The sequence below is a fragment of the Mirounga angustirostris genome, unplaced genomic scaffold, assembly GCF_029215605.1.
Source record: "Mirounga angustirostris isolate CCGP_5_RB_7025 unplaced genomic scaffold, mMirAng1.0.hap1 SCAF_12, whole genome shotgun sequence".
Classification (NCBI taxonomy): Eukaryota; Metazoa; Chordata; class Mammalia; order Carnivora; family Phocidae; genus Mirounga; species Mirounga angustirostris.
This window is the reverse complement of record NW_026991720.1, coordinates 83,795,233-83,817,376: the sequence shown is the minus strand read 5'-3', so window position 1 is coordinate 83,817,376 and position 22,144 is coordinate 83,795,233. Positions and strand designations below refer to the sequence as shown.

The 22,144-nt window shown below is 36.8% G+C and overlaps 1 protein-coding gene across 5 annotated transcripts in view; it reads right to left on the bottom strand.

The window, feature by feature from the left end:
* The window catches only part of MAGI2 (membrane associated guanylate kinase, WW and PDZ domain containing 2), a 1,357,869-nt gene that overhangs the window by 457,389 nt on the left and 878,336 nt on the right, over positions 1-22,144 (bottom strand). For all 5 annotated transcript variants that reach the window (XM_054505318.2, XM_045864809.3, XM_064575358.1 and 2 more), the window contains exons 5-6: positions 19,518-19,728; positions 8,055-8,134 (exon numbers count right to left, since the gene is read on the bottom strand). In XM_054505318.2, the coding sequence (XP_054361293.1) occupies positions 8,055-8,134; positions 19,518-19,728 (291 nt within the window). The remainder of the gene's footprint in view (positions 1-8,054; positions 8,135-19,517; positions 19,729-22,144) is intronic.

Sequence of the window (22,144 nt, the reverse complement as noted above, 5' to 3'; positions counted from 1 at the left end):
GGACATAAAGCAGTAGCATGAGAGAGTCATGTGGGATGGAAGAGTTATGACTGGATTGTGGCCATGGTCACATGTAACTACATATGTGATATAATTGCATGAAAATACACACACACACACACACACCAGTACTTATATAACTGGTGAAATAAATTCTGTGGATTGTACCAATGTCAGTTACCTGATTTTTATATAGTATTATATTTATGTAAGATGTGAATATTGGGGGTCTTTGTTACGGGTGTTTGGGCCCTCCCTGTACCCTCTTTTGTAATTTCCTGTGAATTTATAAATATTTCAAAATAAAAAATTTTGAAAAGTCATATTTGAAATATTTTGAAATTATCTTGTTGCTATACAGAACAAGCAGATTTGATGATATCAATATTACCTTCAAACTTGTATGCATTGAGCAGTGTAGATAAGACATAACTCATTTCCAAACATAAAAAACACTTGAGCAATCAAGAATAAAAGGACAGAATTTTAAAATCCTTACACAGGTACTATTTTATAGCCCTGATAAAGATTGCAGGTAGAAGAGAGAAATACATAAATAATTAGTGCAAAAATGATATTCAAAATATTTAACAATTTCTATGGTCTGGACACTAACTAGTCAGAGTAGACTGGGACCAGTTAGAAAAGATGCCAGCCATAAACAGCAGAATTTGGTATTGGGGCAAAGCAGTGGAATATCCATCGCATATGATTTATTTGGGTTTGATTTTATTATTTCCTCCACAAAAGATTTATATTCCTAAAGTGTTGGTATTCTGTAGTACTCCTAAGCTGAAAATACTGGAAAGGGTACTATATCATTGGATGAAGCATACCTCAAAGTGCTGCTATAAAAAATCATGACTAATATGAATAATTACCAGTTAGCAAAATAAGAACAGTTTCTATTAAGATATTTTAAATTTCCTTAATTTTTTTAATAAAACACCCTAAATATCAGCATAGAAACAAAATAGCATCCAAATTAGTTTGTTCATAATATTTAAAGATAGGAGTTCAATATATCAATGACTTTTCAATTTTAAAGTTTTAGTACTTGAATAGTATCTTTAGAGTCTTTTTTTTTTTTTAAGATTTTATTCATTTATTTGAGAGAGAGAGAGCATGTGAGCGCATAAGTGGGGGGGGGGGAAGGGGCAGAGGGAGAGGGAGAAGCAGACTCTCCGCTGAGCAGGGGACAAGGGACAGGACCGCAAGGTCATGACCAGAGCCGAAGGCAGACACGTGACCGACTAAGCCACCCAGGTGCCCCTAGAGTCTGTTTTACTGAATTCTTCCTAGTGGAAAAATGTCAAGGTGCTTTACAAACAATCCTAGTGGGTTTATTAGATTAGGAAAACAAATATTCAAATGTGTAATTAATTTGGCCATCTTTGTTCTTGAGAAATTAGGATCCCTAATTATCAATACAAATTTAATGAGACAATAGGCCAAAGCCTCTATTCTAAAAAGAAATAAACTACGCACTCTAGGAACAGAATGTGAACTGTGAAAATAAAAGTATGCATTTCCTAATCTGTGTGGCAGTTAAGAAATTCACTTAAGAAATGACCTAAAACTACATACAGATGGCTAACAGACACATGAAAAGATGCTCAACATCACTCATCATTAGGGAAATACAAATCAAAACTACAATGAGATATCACCTCACACGTGTCAGAATGGCTAAATTTAACAACACAGGAAACAACAGATGTTGGCGAGGATGCAGAGAAAGGGAAACACTCTTGATTGTGGCCGTGGTCACATGTAACTACATACGTGATATAATTGCATGAAAATACACACACACACACACATCAGTACTTGTATAACTGGTGAAATAAATTCTGTGGATTGTACCAATGTCAATTTCCTGATTTTTATATAGTATTATATTTATGTAAGGTGTTAACATCGGGGGTCTTTGACCAGAGCCGAAGGCAGACACGTGACCGACTAAGCCACCCAGGTGCCCCTAGAGTCTGTTTTACTGAATTCTTCCTAGTGGAAAAATTTCAAGGTGCTTTACAAACAATCTTAGCAGGTTTATTAGATTAGGAAAACAAATATTCAAAGGTAAAATTAATTTGGTTATATTTATTGGTGGGAATGCAAACTGGGGTGTAGACACTCTGGAAAACAGCATGGAGGTTCCTCAGAAAGTTAAAAGTAGAGCTACACTATGATCCAGCAATTGCACTACTAGGTATTTACCCAACGAATACAAAAATACTGATTGAAAGGGACACGCCCCGATGTTTATAGCAGCATTATCAACAATAGCCAAATTATAGAAAGAGCCCAAATGTCCATTGACTGGTGAATGTACATTTACATAAAACGGAATATATCAGCCATAAAAAAGAATGAAATCTTGCCATTTGCAACAACATGGATGGAGCTAGAGAGTATAATGCTAAGTGAAATAAGTCAGACAGAGAAAGACAAATACTGTATGATTTTACTAATATGTGGAATTTAAGAAACAAAACAAATGAACAGGGGGATTAAAAAAAATAGAGAGTGACAAACCAGAGAACAGACTCGTAAGTATAGAGAACAAAGTGAGGGTTGCTGGAGGGGAGGTGTGGGGGGGAGGCGGGGAATGGGTTAAATGGGTGATGGGGATTAAGGAGGGCACTTGTGATGAGCACTGGGTGTTGTATGTAAGTGATGAATCACTATATTGTACAGTTGATACTAATATTACACTGTATATTAACTAACTGGAACTTAAATAAAAACTTGAAAAAGAATTAAAAAAAAATGACCTAAAACTAATTAATGTTTTTTTTTTTTTTTTAAAGATTTTTATTGATTTATTTGACAGAGAGAGACACAGCGAGAGAGGGAACACAAGCAGGGGGAGTAGAAGAGGGAGAAGCAGGCTTCCCGCAGAGCAGGGAGCCCGATGCGAGGCTCGATCCCACGACCCTGGGATCATGACCTGAGCCGAAGGCAGACGCTTAACGACTGAGCCACCCAGGCGCCCCATTAATGTTTTCTATTATTTTAAAAAGGCAAACCTCCTCCTCTTGAAAAAAAAAAAAATCCACTTAATAAATATTACAAAACATAGCTTATGCTGTCTTCATTTATGTGCATTTTGGACACCATTTTTTTTTTTAAGATAAAGTAATAGTTCAAAACTTTAACTAAATGTCAATGGAAATGCAGTTCTCATGTAGGTAAACAGGTTAAGATTATGCGATTTTTTTTTTTTACAGTAACATGAGAAAACTCCCTTATAACTCAAAGACATAGAATATAGAAATGAATCCACCTAGTTCGCACAGCTGTGATTACAACTTCGTGAGACTTTAGAGTCACTGTAACAGAATGGAGGGGGACAACCTCCAATCTATCAATATTAGGTTGGAATTAGGTAGGCGGATAATTTTAGCTTACATGGGTTTGTTCATTTCCATCTCTCCAGGACACTCTAGAATAATTCAAGTCCCTTAAGGTAGACCAACTATTCTGAATTCCTCCCTTTGTCTTCTATGAGGCTATTTGTTGGCTCAGAACACAGAGGAAGGAAAAGAAAGGAGCAATTATTGAGAGCCTGTGGCACCTCAAGCACTGTCCCTCTTATATTTGAAACTAAATCTGCATGAAACAGATATGCTTCCCATTTTACAGGTAAGAAAACCTAGGCTCTCAGAAATTAAGCACCCAGCCCAAGAACCCACAGATTTGTGTTTGGATTAGAGCTTTCCACGACTCCAAATTTCACACAATTTCCTCTCCTGAATGTGATAATTTAATTACATTTCAACTTTAAGAAAAGAACGGTCCTACAAGGCTTGAAGCATTTCTTAAAAAGACTTATTTATGTGAGAAAGAGAGTGTGAGCGTGTGGGCAGAGGGAGAAAATCTCAAGCAGACTCCTCCCTTCCTGAGCACAGAGCCCCATGTGGGGCTCGATCTAATGACTCATGAGATCATGACCTGAGAATCACTTTTTTTTTTTAAGATTTTATTTATTTATTTATTTGACAGAGAGACACAGCGAGAGAGGGAACACAAGCAGGGGGAGTGGGAGAGGGAGAAGCAGGCTTCCCGCCGAGCAGGGAGCCCAATGCGGGGCTCGATCCCAGGACTCTGGGATCACAACTGGAGTAGAAGGCAGACACTTAATGACCTAACCACCGAGGCGCCCCCTGAGAATCACTTTTGATGTTAACTCTAGCTCAGTGATTCTTGGGGGATGTGTCACCGCTGGGATGTTTGTGATTAGAAATGTCTAAAGAGAAACACCGTGGTATTGATTCTGAGGGCCAAAGACAAATATGATGATATTTTATACACAGTTCACGGATCTTGCATCCACACTGTGTAATAGTTAACTGCGATTTCTGTGGCCTTTTGTAAAAGACTATCTTGGCTTGCTAAATGGCACTCCCCCAAATACTAATATTAGAATCCAGTAGTAGGAGGAGACTTTTTTCTGTGATGTAGACTGGTGCTAAACTCTAAAATGCAGAGCGATGACAAATGCGCAGAATGTAGTAACTTCAGTATTTTCAAGTGTATTGTGAGAGAAGGAAGTATGCTTTTATGTTTAGTAGCAGTATTATCCTTCAGGTAAGAAATCAGAATGGTTGCTTTGGTGTCAATAGATGGTTGTTTAATATGTATTTGTATGGAGCCTTCTGTGTTCCCATGTCCCCCTTGATAACAATAAGAAAACATCTGCTAGTTTTTTCTGTAACCCAAGAATAATTTAAATCAGTTGATCCCTCCCTTCCATCTCTTTTACTCAGCTTCTTCTTTTTATAGTTGACCAAGGAATTAACTTTTCCTGCCAATGTTAACAGAAGTATGAGCGCCCACATTTACAACATGTATCCACATCTGCATCTGCATCCACATGTAACTATGTACATTCATAATAGTATGCACGCATACACATCATGGAATTCCATTTTGAGAGATTAAAATATTAATTATGATAATAATCAAGAATTCATGGTATGCAACCCAATAAGGTCTAAAATGTTTTTTAAAAGTACTGCATAAAACTTTTGCTTCCAGGTCGGATGGAATGAGAAGCTTATAAGCTATGAGAACACACAGAAAATCTATACAAAATGTAAAAAATGAGCAGCTTAAAGGGATCAGAGCACCCCTGAAACCACAGGTCTAGGATTCCAAAGAGGAGAAAACCCTGGAGAGGTGAGGGAAGAATTTGCAGCTGATTTTATTGATTGTGGCCTGTGGGAAAAACCCAGACTTGGCCCAGGTAGAAGGCCACTGCTAGAGCCAGCAGAAAGTAGAGGAGTCTTGAGGGACTGGAGTGACAAAATATAGACTTGAGAGATCTTAAACACACAACCCATTATCCCATGATGACATTTGTCAGATTCAGAAGCTGCAAGGTCTAGAGGCAAAAGCTAAGCGAAAACCCCTGAAATGCACCACAGATTTTTGTCAGTCTTGCAATACTAAGAAGAAAAAATATTTTTAAAATATTGGCATTCAAGACCTGCCAAGAGGAAGGCCCCACATGAACACACTGGGCCTGGGTTTGTCCTGTGGACCAAATCCAGCCTGCCTCTATTTCTGTATGGTCCAGAAATGAAGAACAATTTATATACTTCTAAATGGTTGCAAAAAAAAAAAAAAAAAAAATCAAAAGAGTAGTATTTTGATACTCGATTTCCGAAAGTATATGAAACTCAAATTCTCTGTTCTTAAACAAAGCTTTATCAAAATACATCCATGCTCTTTAGTTACATATTGATTCTGCCTGCTTTTGCATAGTAAGGAGTTACAAAGAGACTGGATGACCCAAAAAACCTAAAATATACGTGATCTGACCTATTATAGAAGATGCTTGCTGACCTACAAATGGGGTGTTAGTTGAAAACCCTCGGCAAACATCCTATAACAGAAATAAACCAGAGATAAACAGGGTCTTACCAAAACTCAACCCAACCACCTATTGGCTCAACTCCAGATTGGATTAAAGAATTAGCCTCCACTCTATCTCCCTGGCATGAAGAGGATAAATGTTTGCTGGAGAAAGATCTTATCATCTTGAGCCTCTATAGTTTTTTATACACATTTTACACACATTCCAGCATTCAGAATATTACTCTACTTCATTTGGCCTGAGCAGAATGTATAAAGAAGCCTGACTTAATTGGCGAGCTCAACAGCAATCCATTAACATCCAACGATTACACATGCAATTTTAACCTATGTTTTAAAGAAAAATAAAACAGAAGTAACAGTATTACCTGAAAGCAATTTTCTTGGCAAGGAAACTCAAAATATATGTCTGGAATAATAGTATTCTACCTAACTAGATGTTATTTTCCATTGTAAAACATTCCAGTAATATATGGAATAAAATCTAAGAGCGATTTATTTTGTAGAAAATGAAGACAAATAGTAATTGACTGGTTAGAAGTCATTCTGAACTACAAGACTGTGTTCTAGGGCTTGTTTTTTTCAGTGACATGTGCTTCGCAGACACTGGCATCATAGTTTAGGCACCTACTATCCTGAGAAGACAGACAAGTGCAGATGTGGGAAACACTGGTAACACTGGAATATTAAGATTATGCAATGTCTTATGCCTACATCTCTGCCAGAATTTTAAAATTTGATTTTAATAGCTTTTTCTAATGAAAAGAATAAGACGGCTGAGAAGTTCAATATGTCATAGCACTGTAAATCGCTAACTTCATTTTAATTAGGATATACTAAGGTTTTACATCTGTGGCAAAAGTAAATTGTAACTTCCATACACAGCGGATCAGGCCACTTTAATTTTTAACAGATTACAATCTGCAGCACACGTCTTATTGGTGTCAATGAAATATATAACCTAATGGTGCTCTAAAGTTCAGGTCACATAATAATTTTATGGGATTCAAACACATGCGATCATGCTATTATATAGAAGGCAGACAGATACAGCTATGACTATAAAATTTAATATAGATAGTGATTAAAAACTGGATATTTAATGTACATATAAATGGTACACTATAATTTTTAATTTAACCCAGTGTATAACTAGCTTGTGAACAGTTATCTTATGGAAACAAACAATGTTATCAAAATATTATCTGGGAAAGCCAGAGCTATTGCTAAAATCAAAGGACTTTCAGAATTAGAGACTTTTTAAAAAGTTGATGTTTCAAAAGCTTTTTTAAAAGTTGAAACTCTCCTCATCACTTTCTCCACCTTTAAGAGCTTCTCAATGATAGATGCCTGTGAACAGGACTCTAGAAGCTTGAGGAGATAAAGGCTGGATTGTGGTCAAATAATAAATCACAAGGAGAGTATGCTACTTATCATTTTAGCTAAATTTTAACTGCGCTTTTCACATTAAACTCAATATCTTTAAAAATTACAAGTGTCATCTCTTAACAGACTTCATCCATATAATTTACTAATTTCAAAGCAAGGTTTACACTCATCTAACCCTCAAAACTGCTCAAAAACATTCTTCCCATACGTGAAAACAGTCTATTTCTAAGCAAGTTAATATCATTACATTGGAAACTACAAAATACTATGGATAACCCAGGATATTCATGCAATTGGTTATTTAATTCAAATAGTTGATTAAAGGAAAGTAGCCCTATGGACAGACCTTTATACCACGGATTCCTTAATAACTAGTAGAATGCCATGCCTTTAAACACAAAAATCACTATTATCTATAGTTCCACAACAGTGTTTCTCTATACATCATGTTCGATTCCAGTGAAAGGATCAGAGTCCTCAGAGAGACACATTGCAAACAAAAAGTCCTTAGAAGGTATTGGAAAGTCAGGCCAGGAGTCACAGAGAACCAACAGAGATGACAGAGATGTGATATCCGGGACCGTCTCCTCAGAGAGAGAAAGGAAAACCACATGGCACTGCTGAAAAGCTGTGTTAATTCTCTCTCTTAGCTGAGCATTAAATATTACATCTTTCAAACTGTCTCAACCACATGACTGCTTCTTGAGGTGAGACCCTCCTTTAAGAAACACAAACATGCTCAAAGCGCAATGCAGAAACATCATAGAAACTTAATGACCTACCATTCTCTTTGCACTCTTCTGGAGGTTTAGCCTTTTTCGCAAGTCGTGGATCCAGCCATGATGTTGTCTTTGTGTTATGGCTGAAAAGAAAAGAGATCACTCTGAACAGACACATACTGAAAGGAATCAAGTTTATTCCTTAAAAAAAAAAGGAGGGGGGGTTATTAGTCCAACAAAATTGCAATCGATACACTTAATTTGCTTACTGGTTCTAAGTAACCCTGAAGGTGGTGTAAGAGTAATTGTGCAAGGCAGCTGTAAATTTGGCAACCTCAGCTCCCTGTCCTCAAAGCAGCTATTTTTATTAAAATCAACTAGAATGTTGCCAAGTTAACCTCATTGAAAATGCAGAACTCATCCAGAGCAAAAGGAATTTATTACAAACACAGGATTCTCCAGTTGGAAGAGCACAGTTCGCAGGCTCTGATACTGTTTCCTCACTTTTGCAAAATAATTATTTTCATCTTAAACCTGCCCTTTTCATAAATAGTTGTTTTGTTACTCTTTAAAACTCCAGAGCTGGCAGCAGCAGTATAAAAGTGATGAAAATTACAGCATGTTCTCGGGATGCCTACATTTTCTCAAAAAGTGATTAATAGCAATGTCATTAACCCATATTTAGCTGTGTTCCAACTAAATACTTTCAACCCGGCTAGGAAGGCAGAGGGTAAAAATGCCTGTATTCGAATGTTTCTAGAATGGAATTTCTGGGACTTAATAACAATTTTGATGACATTTGTGCTTTGAAAAAAAAATGTTTTCTGGTAAGCTTTTTGCCAGAAATTTTAAAAACAGAGGAGAGATGCTTTTAGAACAGTGTTTCTTAAAGAGGCCCCAGAATCACCTGCATTGGAGTTGGAGTCACCTGGTGATTAACAGTGCACATTCTGGGATTTCATAGAACTACTAAATCAGAATCTTTGAGGTTGAGCCACAAAATCTCCATCACTGGCAAACACTCCAGGTGATTTTTATGCACATTATAATTCGAGAACCACTCAAAAGCTCTTTGGAACTAAAGTCTTTGCTGTATACAGCTGTCTCAAGTGATCTCATCTACCAATGGACAAATTATCAAGGATGTGACATTTGTGAGGGCTTCAGAAAAAGCATGAACAAAGTCACAGGTGTGGAAAAGTGTGAGGCTCATACAGGGAAGAGTCAAAAGGCCAATCAATGGAACATGAAAGGGAACAGTAGAAAATAGTATAGAAATATAAAGTAAAGCCAGATAATAGGGATATCTGAACACAACTGTAAGAAAGTCCAGTGATAATGATGAAAGTCAAATGATAACAATTTCACATATATCTTCTCTTTCTTCTTTGAAATTTAACTATGAAATATAACTTATTGTATCAGAGACACAAGTATCAGCTAGATAACCTGATGAACAAATCTCCACTTAAAGCAAAGGTCAGAAAATTCTCCCAGGCAGCATATTTAATAGCAAACTTATAGAGACCAGGTGCCTACCGAAAGAAGAAAATTTCAAGGCAGGCAGGAGGAAAGATGGAGATAAGCTGGGCAGTGGGGAAGCAAGTCCAAGGTGTTAAAGCACCTAGTATTTTCTGGACGATGATCCTGTCTATGTGTAGAGCCATCTCTGATTTGAAAACAGAGACATTAAGATCCTCGGGTCATAAAGTCTCTGCTCCTAAAGAAGATTCCCTCTTATTTCTGACTTTCATGTGTGGTTAAGAGAAAATACTCTCCATCACGTTCTTCACACAGGAACTCCACAATGATTGATGCCTCTAAGTGGGGCTCTCATAATTTGATCAGATAAAGGCAGTGAATTTGGTCAAATTATAAATCATCAGGAGAGTACGCTAGCTTTTATTTTCTCCCAGTTTGACCTCTGCAAATCCTGATGGTGCTTTATTAGCGAGTTTCAGAAGCCAGTAAAGTATTGCAGACACTTTCATCTCATTCGGGTCCTCATTTGTACTCATGTCAATATCTGAACTAAAGACACCCATGGAAGGAGATTAGGACTACCCCAAATATGTTAGTGGACTGGGTTCAGTGTTTGCTGCTCCCATTTTGAAAAAGACAAATTCACTTTTAAAAATGTTTTTTATAGACACGCCTTCAGTACTAAGTGTGTGTGTGTGTGTGTGTGTGCTTGTGAGTGCGTGTGCCCGTGAGTGCATTTGTGTATAAGGTGTGTTCATCTCTATGTTTTTATTTGTTAGGGAGAAATGTTGGGAAGTGGGCAAGGAAAATACACTTCCCTTCTTTTTAAGCACACTTGCTTCTTCAAAATCCTTCATTTTGGAGAAAGGTCATTTATTTCTAGGTCTGTGAGACATTTTCACAAAAGCAAACACATCTATGGATAAGTAGTAAGGGGCCATTACTAAGCCATTACAGGGAATCAAATTACCATTTCTGTATCACGCCATCACTGGTCTCAAATACTGGCTAATTTTGTAGAGAACTGTGAGTTTCCTAGCTTTCCTGCGTTTATACAAAGCATTTCATTACAGGATTTTTTTTTTTTTTTTAGGTTGAACTAGCATTAATGGTATGTCACTTTAATACACTTTGGCAGATGGAGTCTCTTATAGTTAATAGCATTTTTAGCTGATCCTCTGAAATGATTCTGAAAAAAATGTGGGTAGTAGTTAATCTTAAACACCACATGAAGATACAGTGCAGTATTTTTCAATAGTGGCTCTCCCCAGCCCTATAATTTGGATGCTTCTTCAGGATACCTTATGGAGGCGATATTTTTAATGCATTTGGGAGACAACAGACCAAGTGGCTTTTCCACTTTCCTCAAATCCTTTATTTTTAACCTCGACAATTACCTTTGAAAATGGGATTAAACATTGGACAGGAGACTGTGTACAAAATGGGATCATTGAGGGATTTTTCACAATCTACAGAGCACTTTTCCTCAAGTTTGAGGATGTGATTTCCTTTCACTTCGACTGCTAAAGTAGATTTAAACAAGACATCAGTTTTCTGTATCTAACCAAATTGTGTGGTGCACCAGTGACAGGAAGGTAAGAGGCTAATGCTACATGATCTTATATTCTGATACTAGTTTCTTTTCTTTTCTTTTTTTTTAAAGGTTTTATTTATTTGACAGAGAGAGACACAGCAAGAGAGGGAACACAAGCAGGGGGAGTGGGAGAGGGAGAAGCAGACTCCCCACTGAGCAGGGAGCCCAATACGGGGCTCGATCCCAGGACTCTGGGATCATGACCTGAGGCGAAGGCAGACGCTTAACGACTGAGCCACCCAGGCACCCCATGATACTAGTTTCTTAAACAGAGACATATACACACATATATGCTGCATTTGCAAAGAAAATTCCCCCCCCTAGCTGGGGAATGGAACAATTATTTTCTAGGAATGCTGAATCATAATAGTCTACTCCTGTATGTATTTTTATGGATAAAGTTAATGTGATGATCATGAAAAGTGAGAGATCAAGTGGAGTAAAGTCAGTAGCTATTCAAGTTCAATCAATGTCAGATTTAAAAATCTGGATAAAAACCTTAAAAAATGGTTTATCCAAACTCTTCCCTGATGTTAAACTATATAATGAATCTATCTGGAGGAACAGAACAAGCCAGAAGTGAAATTTCATTTAACTCTGCAATACTAGTTTAAATTCATAACAGAATGGCCTTGAAGACGTGATAGGCTGACTTATAATGAATTAGAAATTTCTGTGGGTTTTTTTTTTTTTTTTTTTTTTTGGTAAGTTTAACCTTTGCCAAACTGACAAAAGCTGCGGGTTAAGTCATAACATCTTATCTTCCTGGGGAAACATTCTTTTCACACAGAAAATGCTTCACTTCGACAGGAAAAGCTGCTGGCCTTATGGTACACCATTGCAAAGTTATTCTCATTATCTCTTGACATTTCCTGATTGTCTACTTTGTCAGGGACTGAACTAGAACTTTCAAACACATCACCTCATTTAATGCTAATGAGCCTCTGTGGCTACAGATTTTTAATTCCACCTTACAGACAGAAAAACAGTTTCAGAGAAGGTGAGTAACTTGCCCAAGGTTACACAGCCAGTGTGTGAAGGGGAAAGAGCTGACATGCAGCCCATATATATCTTTTTCCCAACTCCAAGTTTCTTATGCTCTGAAACCGGGGGCATACTAGACCTAACACTTTGCTTTTTATACTGAGTTGCTTTATTTCCCTCCCTTGGAGAATCATCAAAGATCTTTTCCTCAGAGCCTTTGCCAATAGTTTGGAAATAGAGACATTTATCTCTTGTTTGAAGATAGTAATTCACAACTTTAAATTCCTTTGTGTTGAATGCCTTGTACTTAGTAGGTATTATATCAAATTGCAGGTGCATGGAGATGAAAGAGAGAACATTGTGATTGAGGAGGCACAGATAGTATCACTGGAAACACTTTTGTCCTTATAAACTTGAATTCTCCATTCAGATCACTTTTGAATCAAATGTTCTCCATTCAGATCTGAATATTTTTCCAGGGGGGACCTAAGATGGCAGCATAGTAGGAGGACCGTAAGCTCATCTGTAACACAAGTAGGTAACTATCAAATTGTTCTCAATACCCCAGAAATCAACCTGAATATTTTTCCTAAATAAAGTCTTAAAATTCCTGATTTACAGAATCTACATATGAATATTAGGTCTTAGAAGCTATACTGAAGAATTAGGTTAATAAAACTGCTATCAAACGGGGGGGGCATTTTCTTTTTTCTTTTAATTAATTTATTTGTTTTAGAGAGAGAGTGCAAGCCGGGGGGAGGGGCAGAGGGAGAAGGACAGAATTCTTCGAGCCGACTCCCAGCTGAGTGGGGAGCCTGACACAGGGCTTGATTCCAGGACCCCGAGATCATGACTTGAGCTGAATCCAAGAGCCAACTGACTGAGTCACCCAGGTGCCTCACAGGTGGAGGATTTTCATATAGATCATGCCACACTGTATCCTCCATTCCATTTTTCCATCACTCTATGTTTTCCCAGTCAGGGTATCAACCATTTAAGGTGATCCAATTCAAGCCTAATTTTAGGACCTGTCCTCCTTTCATCCATCTATTCTTTCTGTTTCCTTTTCCTCTCTCCTCCTCTACTTTTATATTGCCACCTAAATCAAAATAATGTTTTCAGTATTGCACAAACACTAGGTGATGTTTCATCAACTGAAATTTTATTATCAAACATATTCCCTTGCTGCATTTTCTCTAAAAATAGTAACAGACTTAAAACAATAACAAACACATTGAATTTAAAAAGTCCTCCTACAAAGCCAATTCTTAATCTTAGTCTTTAACTGATAGTAAAATGTATTTTCATCTGGGAAATACTACATCAGAAGAATAATCAGAAATTAAAGTCAATGATGTTTGACGGCAAGAAGCATAATCTTTTGAACAAGGTAAACAAGGTCCAGGTAAATATTTTAGAGTCTATTGGGCAATTCAATATGTGTTTGGATGTTAAAGTTTCAATAGTAGTTGTCATAGGGGTTCAGAGACAATAATCAGAGATTATTGACTACATTTTACATAATTTAAAAAATAAATGTTAGTTCTCTCTCTCTTTTCTTTTTCTTTAAGTAATCTCTGCACCCAACGTGGGGCTCGAATTCATGATCAAGAATCTCATGCTCTACCGACTGAGCCAGTCAGGTGCCCCTAAACGTTAGTTCTTAAAAGTATATAAGTTGACATTTTATATTATATATATTTTATATTACATACATTTTATATTATAGTCAATAAAATCCTCAGGATGGTTACATCATTTTCCAGAAGACTTTCTCTCCCTTTTATATCATCTTTCCAAAAAGAAGATTAAAGGCAATGACTGGATAGATCTAATTGATGATGAACAGTGGGACTTTTTCATTCAAGACTCCATTCTTTCACAGTTTTACTATTTTTTCAATTTATACATTGGTAATCTACATAAAAAGTTATTGTCAATGACCTCTATAGTGGTCGTTTCCTAAACAGTATTCCCCCAAATTTTATTAACCTTGTGAATTATGTGAGTTTGCCATCATATTATCTTTCATATGTTTAGAAAACATTTTTAAGAGAGGTTTTATTATAAATAGTGTTTGGGATATCATGAGTGTGAGTCGCATACTGTTTTCGGTCTAAAACATATTACTTTCTGTCTGGGGATGGCACTGGAGTCTTGTGCAGGCAGAAGAAAAAAAGATTATGAAAAAAATTCAATATATTTTGTAATACAAATTACAGAGAGTAAACACAGACTACATTTTGTGACTGGCGGGGATATGCTGAGCTTAGAAATAAGAAATCTGGAGTTGCTTCATACCAAACAATTGATTTTACTTTTCTTTCCAATAAATCTCCCAAGTTTTCTGTCTATTCTTTAATAAATAAAAGCTTAAAATTTTTTTGAAATGGTAATTAGTGATTTACTTAAAACTTAAGGGAATACAGAAATGGCAACACAAGAGAAACAAATTATATGTGTGTCTTCCTGAGAATTTAAAAGCAAAATCAGCCCGGACAATGATTTAGGAAACCATGTACAGCCATGACATTTTCACAGATGTGATTTTCAGTTTCAAAAGCCTGCTTTTAAAAATCTATTATTTAAGATGACATAGCACTCACTACCATTCAGGAAGATGGTAGTAAACAAATAGGTTCTTATTGTCATTTTGTTTTTTGCCAAAGCAATGGCAGTCTCTTTTATGTCACTAAACTGACTCCCAAACAAAGAAGGAATTTAATGGGGTTCCCAAAGCATGTCAATACAGATTAGCCCTATGGCAGCTCTGCTTTATGGAACATTTAGCCTCTGGAATAGTGACTTTCTGGCCGAGAAACTTATAAACAAATACTATTTGTAATATGAAAGTTTACTTTTATTTCAGCCAATGTTTGTTGATGCCGTGGAGGTAGTAGGGGATAATGGCAATGGCTTTGCAAGATGATGGTACTATGAGACCTTAAGAATGTTAATTTGTCCAAGAGTGCTTTAGAATCTCATCTATTAAATCGGGTATATCAAATGCTCACAAGGGGGTTATGATATAATATGTGTAATGTAGGCACCATAGCAAAATGATTGAGAGCAAGGACCCTGGAGAAAGGCTGTGTCCCATGAAAGTATGAATCTTGTCAGTTTTGCTGAAAACTGTATTCCCAGGGTTTAAAATGGTGCCTAGCACATGGTATGTGCCCTGTAAAGATGTGTTGAGTAAATGGAGTCAAAGCACCCTGGCTTTGTGAATTCTTGGTTATATGATTATGGGCAAGTTCCTTACCTCTACAAGCCTCAGCTTCCTAAACTGAGAAGTAAATGAGAACAGTGTAAATGCTTAATCTATTAGGTATTATCGTTCAGGTAACATGAACACAGCCTGAACAAAGTAGGCGCTCAATCTGTCATAACTATTATCACCAATTTGAATTTACAGTTAATAAGCTGTTTATTTTAAAAGACATTATTAATGAGGATAATGTTATGAATTAAGGAAACTACTGGTTTTAAACAATATTGTGCACTTGAAAGTCTTATGAAAACTGCTAAACAGAAGACATTATTAATGCTTTAAAAGATGTTTAGAAGGGAGCATTCATGCACAATTTAAAATTCCACTGTTTAAAAATGCTTTCTCAGATATTTACTTTTTCTCATTAAATATCACTGTGAATGATAAAAGGAATCTGCTTTTACACATTCATCAAAGGCAGGAGTTCTGAAAAGTGTGGGAAATATAGTTGACCCCTGCGTTCAGTACCAAAAACAATAAAAAAAAAAAAAAAACCCTCATCTTCTAAAGGCAGAACTTGTTAAGTACTGAGACATATAAAGTATTTTGCAATACTGAATAAACCAATAAATATTTTAAAATATTATTGCACAGAAGACAAAAAGAAATGAAATCACTTGTTATCTTAATTCAAAACCCACAGTATATATTTTTTTCAAAGATATATTTGAACTAACATTTCAGCAAGGTAGAATTCCCCTCTTCTATTAAAAAATGTATATATATAAACATAAATAAATAGGCATTTATATTCATATATTTAAATTTTATACTAGAACCACAGGGTCCTTCTTCTTTGTTGCACTTGTTTTCTGTTTTTTTTTTTAATTTCTTAAAGATTTTTTAATTTATTCATTCGAGGCAACAGAGATACAGAGAGTGAGCATGAGCAGGGGGAGAGGCAGAGGGAGAGGGAGAAGCAGGCTCCCCACTGAGCCAGGAGCCTGACGCGGGGCTCGATCCCAGGACCCTGAGATCATGACCTGAGCCAAAGGCAGACGCTTAACCATCTGAGCCACCCAGGTGCCCCTCACTTGTTTTCTGTTTTATCACAACCTTTTTTTCATAGGAGACAGAATTCAGTGAAGTGTAATGAGGGGTGTTGCCTACCAGGGGAGACTTCCATTACTATAAGTGACTCACAATATTTGTGCCAGAGGGAAGTTCTCACTGATGCCAGCTCTCCTTACCTCACCCATCTATCTTCCCTTCCATCTATTTTATCTTTCTCTTAATTTTCTCTATTTGCCTTTTTGTCTTCTTTCTTTACCTTGACTTTGCTTCAGGACTGGTTAGAAATTCTTGGGCCTATCATAGGTTAGTCCCCAAGAAAGTCCTTACTGCCCCACCATGATCCCTCTCCTGTCAAGCTCCTGCTCTATCAGACTGTTTCCAAGGGCCTTCTATATTCACAGAAGAATTCATTGTGATATCAACAGCAAAGTACTCACAGGTCAATGACAGTGGGTTGAAGTGCTGATTGTATCTGACTGTAATTAGGAAGGAAGGGGCATGCCAGAGGAAAGAGTGAAAGCAGTCAGGAGAGAATCAGTGAAAAAATGGAGGGAAAAGTAAAGCAGAGTGAAATTCAGGCCGAGAGAAAGGAAACCACGGTACACGTAGTGTGGAAATGAGGCACTGATCCCTCTCTAGTCTGATATTTGAGCGCATTGCACTGAGTCTTGATACTCAAATGTGACTTTTTCAAGAAAGGAAAGACGCAGCTCAGACTGATCCTGGGTGAAGGGTGGGGGTGGAGGATGCCTCCATTCTGTGGAGGAACCTCCTTAAGTAGGGCGTTTGCACCGGCCTTCTATAGGAGCCTCCTTCCCCTCATACCCCCACTTCAGCCTTAACTCAAGGCTTCATTTTCCTAAACTCTGGGTGAGTGTCTCTAGCATCAGCTCGCTCACCAAAATGATACTGTCTCCTCTTTTGTGTCTTAATTTTCCACCTCAATCTATCTCTGCTCCCCTGCTCATTCATTCTTCCCTGAAGGAACAGGAAGAAGATAAACAAACAAAACCCTCTGCCTGTCTTTCAAAATCACTAATGATCTAGCAAAATGGAAACAGAGCAATCATTGCCCAGGATTCACCAACAAATACCTCTTCTCTAGTAGGGTCATAGGGTCTTCTCACTATCCCTGATAAGCCCAGGGACTGGGTTCCTATACCTGGAATGCTGTGTCTACACACTGCCAAGTCCGTGTGACCCCACCTTCCCTATGATGCCTCCTTTTATTACTTAAGTCTGTGCTGAGTATATTCTTTTCTGAATAGTACCACAAAACTCAGAAATTAGTTGTTTACTGACTGTTTATAATTATATGTCTCTCTTCCCCAACTTGAACAATAAATCTCAACAATAAATTTGAGAACAAGTACAAAATCTTATGAATCTTTGAATTCTGACACTGGGTGATTCACTAGAGTATTAAGAGAATCATTTTGGTAGATTCTTCCAAGTCCAGACAGAGCCTCATCATTTACTATATACCATGAACACAACTTCTGTCTTTCAAAGTCCCTTTTCTTCACAATCCCAAAATCTGACACTATTTAAAAGAGAAAAGATTATTTTGTAATCACAAAGATTTTTATAATTGCATTATTGGAAACCTTGTAAGGAAACAGTTCTTTAATCAACTTGTTATGCTGGTTTTCTTTTATTATTTCCACATACCCTTACTCCTCCTGCATTATATAATAAAAAATGTGTATATTATCAGTCTCCTTCTGATTATCAATTTTCCTGAATATCAGCATGTGAACTCACATCTAGGGTTTATACTGTGAGTGGCCCCGTGCTGTGCTTATCAATAATAAAGTTATATTTTTAGATTTAAATACTTCTGAGCATTTGAAAAATTCCATATGACTTCTTCTTTTCTAATTAGTTGATAAAAGATGTCTTCGGGTCATTGATTATAGGAATAAAAAATAATGCAAGAGATTCTTACTCTTTTCTTAAATTTACACTGTCTGTCAAAAGGTGAGTGGTAGAGATTCATTTTCTGTAAAACACTGCATTTCTCATCCCATGTTGGAGTCAAGCAGAGCACCAAGTAATTATCTCATTATACATTCCCTTGGCCAAATGTATCAAAGTTCCCACCTTCACATGAGAATTAAATATTGGCATGTGGTAACATTTCAATTTCACAACTGAGTTCTGCCTATGGAGATCTAAGTCACAAATCACTCCAGGTTGGGGAAGGAAATCCAGTTTTAATATTTTTTCTTGCATAATCAGAGTTTATATATTTTTATCTACTGTCAGCACTGAAAACTTCAGGTTTTATTAATTTTTCTGTTTGAGTCTTGTTGGAGGGAATAAGTGTTGCAGGAATAAGTGTTCATTTACAATATTTTTAGTTTTTATTCTTCCTAGTGAATATTTTGATTGTCTTATGTACATCAACAATTTAATTTTCTGCTGAGATCTCCAATTTAGGGCTTTGTTTAAAAAAAAAAAAAAGTGGTTCTACTCCTAGAAGATAAAGGAAAGGAAAGACAGTATTGTTAATAAAATATATTAAAATTTCTTTTTTTGGAAAAAAAGTCCAAAAAGCAAGAAAAGATTAGAATGAGTATCATCAGTTCAAGATTAGCATTTCAGTTTCCTTGGCAATTCATAAAAATGGTAAGCAAAAAATAGAATGAAATTAATAAAAATGAGTGCGATGTATAGTTACACAATGCAAACCTAAATAATCTTATTGACATCTGACCTCTGCATGAAATACTTAAAATGTCTTTTGTGACAAGTATTTTGCTCTAAATGGCTGCATCACTGAACACGATGGTAGATGCTTCCAGCAATCTTAGTTAAAAGATGGTATTATCTCATTTGGACAATACCGAGGTCTTGAAAGAATAGAGTAAGCATTTTTCATGATAGGTAGATTATTTTCTAACTCAACAGTAACATCACATAGAGATTTGCCTTTTTAGTCATGATTGTAACAAATTTTACAGTGTAACTGTTTAATTCATTCTTTGATTTATAGCTATAATCTATAGTGTAATCTAATTGCATTAAGGCACTGTCCATTATTCTCTCACAAAGAAGGAGGCTAATATCAGAAATGATAAAACTCAGTATTTTATTTTGACCATATCTCTATGTGCTACATCACTTACATACTGTTATGATCTTTGTAGCAATATGCAAAGAAACGTGTGAAACTCACTCAATGAAGTAGACTTCACCCTTCTCTGTATAGGCCATTTCCCAGTTATCAGGCAATGGGTCTGACTCCTCATTCTCTTCAGGCTTAGTTGGTTTTGCATCATCCATCTGCTCCTTCAGCTCCTCGGGCTGACTGTACACTGGTGCAGGATAAGGCTGGGAGGGTGTCTCCCCTGAGGCACCTGCACTCTTGTCTTCATGTTCACTGGATTCTACAACAGAACAAGAGCATGTGGTTAGTCACTCTAGCCACAGGAACTTCTCAATGAGTGTGGAGTATGATGCACCAGGGAATAAGCTCCATGAAGGCTAATAGGAAAAGCATGATTGCAAACAGCTCTGAAAATCATCTCTAGGCCTAGTTGAGTTCCCCTTTCACTCATGATTCTTGTCTATACTTCATCTAATTATTGATGATTACTGAATTGGAGGACCATTTCACAACACAGGTGTGGCAGGCAGAATAATGACTCCCTAAAGATGTCCATGTCCTACCTCCTGGAACAGGTGAATGTTACCTTACATGGTGAAAGAGAATTTTGAGATCTGATCAAATTAAAGACCTTGAGATTGGGAGATTTCTTCAATTATTCAGGGGTCCTCACTGTAATGACAAGGGTCTTTAAAAGTGTGATAGGAAGGCAGAAGAGGAGGGTCAGAGAGAGATGTGACACTAAAGAATGGCCAAAGAGATGCAATGTTGCTGGCTTTGAAGATAGAAGAAGGGGACCAACCAACCACAAGCCAAAAAATGTGGGTGGCCTCTAGAAGCTGGCAAGGCAAGGGTATGGATTCTCTTCTAGAGCCTCTAGAAAGGAACACAGTCCTGTTGATACTTTGATTTTAGCCCAGCTAGTTCCATGTCAGACTTCTAACCTATAAAAATGTAAGACAGTGAATTTGCATTGTTTAAACCATTACATTTGTGGTAATCTGTTATAGCAACAATAGAAAACTAACACAATAGAGTAAAACCTAAAAAAGATACATATCTTTAAGAGTAATGGTAACAGGCTTGGAGGAGAGACCCAAGAGTCCCAACATGTAAATAGCATGAGCTCCAGAATGAGGAAAGGAACACATAGAAAAGAAATAATAACTCAACAGCAACAACAACAACAACAAAAATAGAAGAAAATTTACCTAAGATGAAGAAACACTTGAGTTTGCAGACCGAATGGTTCACTGAATCTGACACCAGATTAATGAAGCATATAGACTCCTAAACACATCTAAGTAAAATTTCCAAACTCCGATATTAAAAAGCAACTCTAGAAGCTCCTGCACTGAAGAAATATGATTACTTGCAAAGAAAATAGGAACAGAAGAACATGAGATCTTTCATCTGTGATACTCTAAGCTCGAAGACAATAAAGTAACATCTGTAGTAACTTGAGGGGGAAAAAAGTACAGCAACTCAAGAACTTAACTCTACTAAAATATTATTCCTCTATCGGGACAAAAGAAAGTCACTTTAAACAACAGAAGTTCTGAGTATATACTACCCATGCAACCTACTTGAGGACAACATTTGAGGAATTACTCTAACCATTGCACAGCAATTGAATCAGAACAGATAAAACAAAATAGGAAGAGAAAAGGAGAAAATAAAAATTAAGAAGAAGTATCCTCATGATATACCTAAATGTCAATGGAGGGTGATCACATTTCTGGAAATGCATAATACATGTTAAAGACAAACTCTTGAAAGAGAAGAAAACATTATATGGAAAATCTAATAACAGCATCGGTTTTCAACTATATCTTGGTTAAGCTCAGGTTCTAGAGGGTGGAGAAAAGGCAGAGAAATAAAGACATTTTAAAGGTCTAATAGGGGTACAACAGGGAGTGGGTAAATGAGATAATTTTAAAGCCTATCTTTTCACGGGATTAGATTACTGGGCGAGTATTTTGGTCAAGGTGTAGATGTAATGTAATTGTATAATAGGGATATTTTTGAAATATCCTCTAATGTATACTCTCTCTGAACTATTTGGAATTTCTTTTTCTTCCCATTTCGCTTTTCTACCACTAAACATAGACCATGAGTCATATTTGTTGTCAAAGAGTAGAGTGGGGGCCATCTAGAGAAAGAAACATGTTTGGGGTAAATAAAAAGAAAGATATAATATAGAGTAAGTTCCTGCAAGGTAAGATGGTATGATTGGAGAGAAATTTAAAGGGGAAATGTTCAAGTTTAAGACACTGCCTGGTTCTTTCAGGGATTCAGCACCACTATCTTCAGGTTTTGGTCTGGAGTATGATGTGGTTGTGGTAAGAAAAGGGAAACCAAAGAAAAGGTGAAGGGAGTCCAAAGGAAAGGAGAACTATGAATTACTTTAGTTTACAACTTTGGGAGAAATGTTTCCTGCAGAGTAGCCTCAAATCTCCACTGGAGGGTCAGAACAGATAGACTGTGAGTAAGGGGCGCTTGGGTGGCTCAGTCAGTTAAGCACCCAACTCTTGGTTTCAGCTCAGGTCATGATCTCAGAGTCGTGAGATCGAGCCGTGGGTTGGGCTCCACGCTCAGTATAGAGTCTGCTTGAGATTATCTCCCTCTCCTTCTGTCCCACTCCCCTACTCACATTATCTAAAATTAAAAAAAAATAATGAAATCTTTAAAAAAAT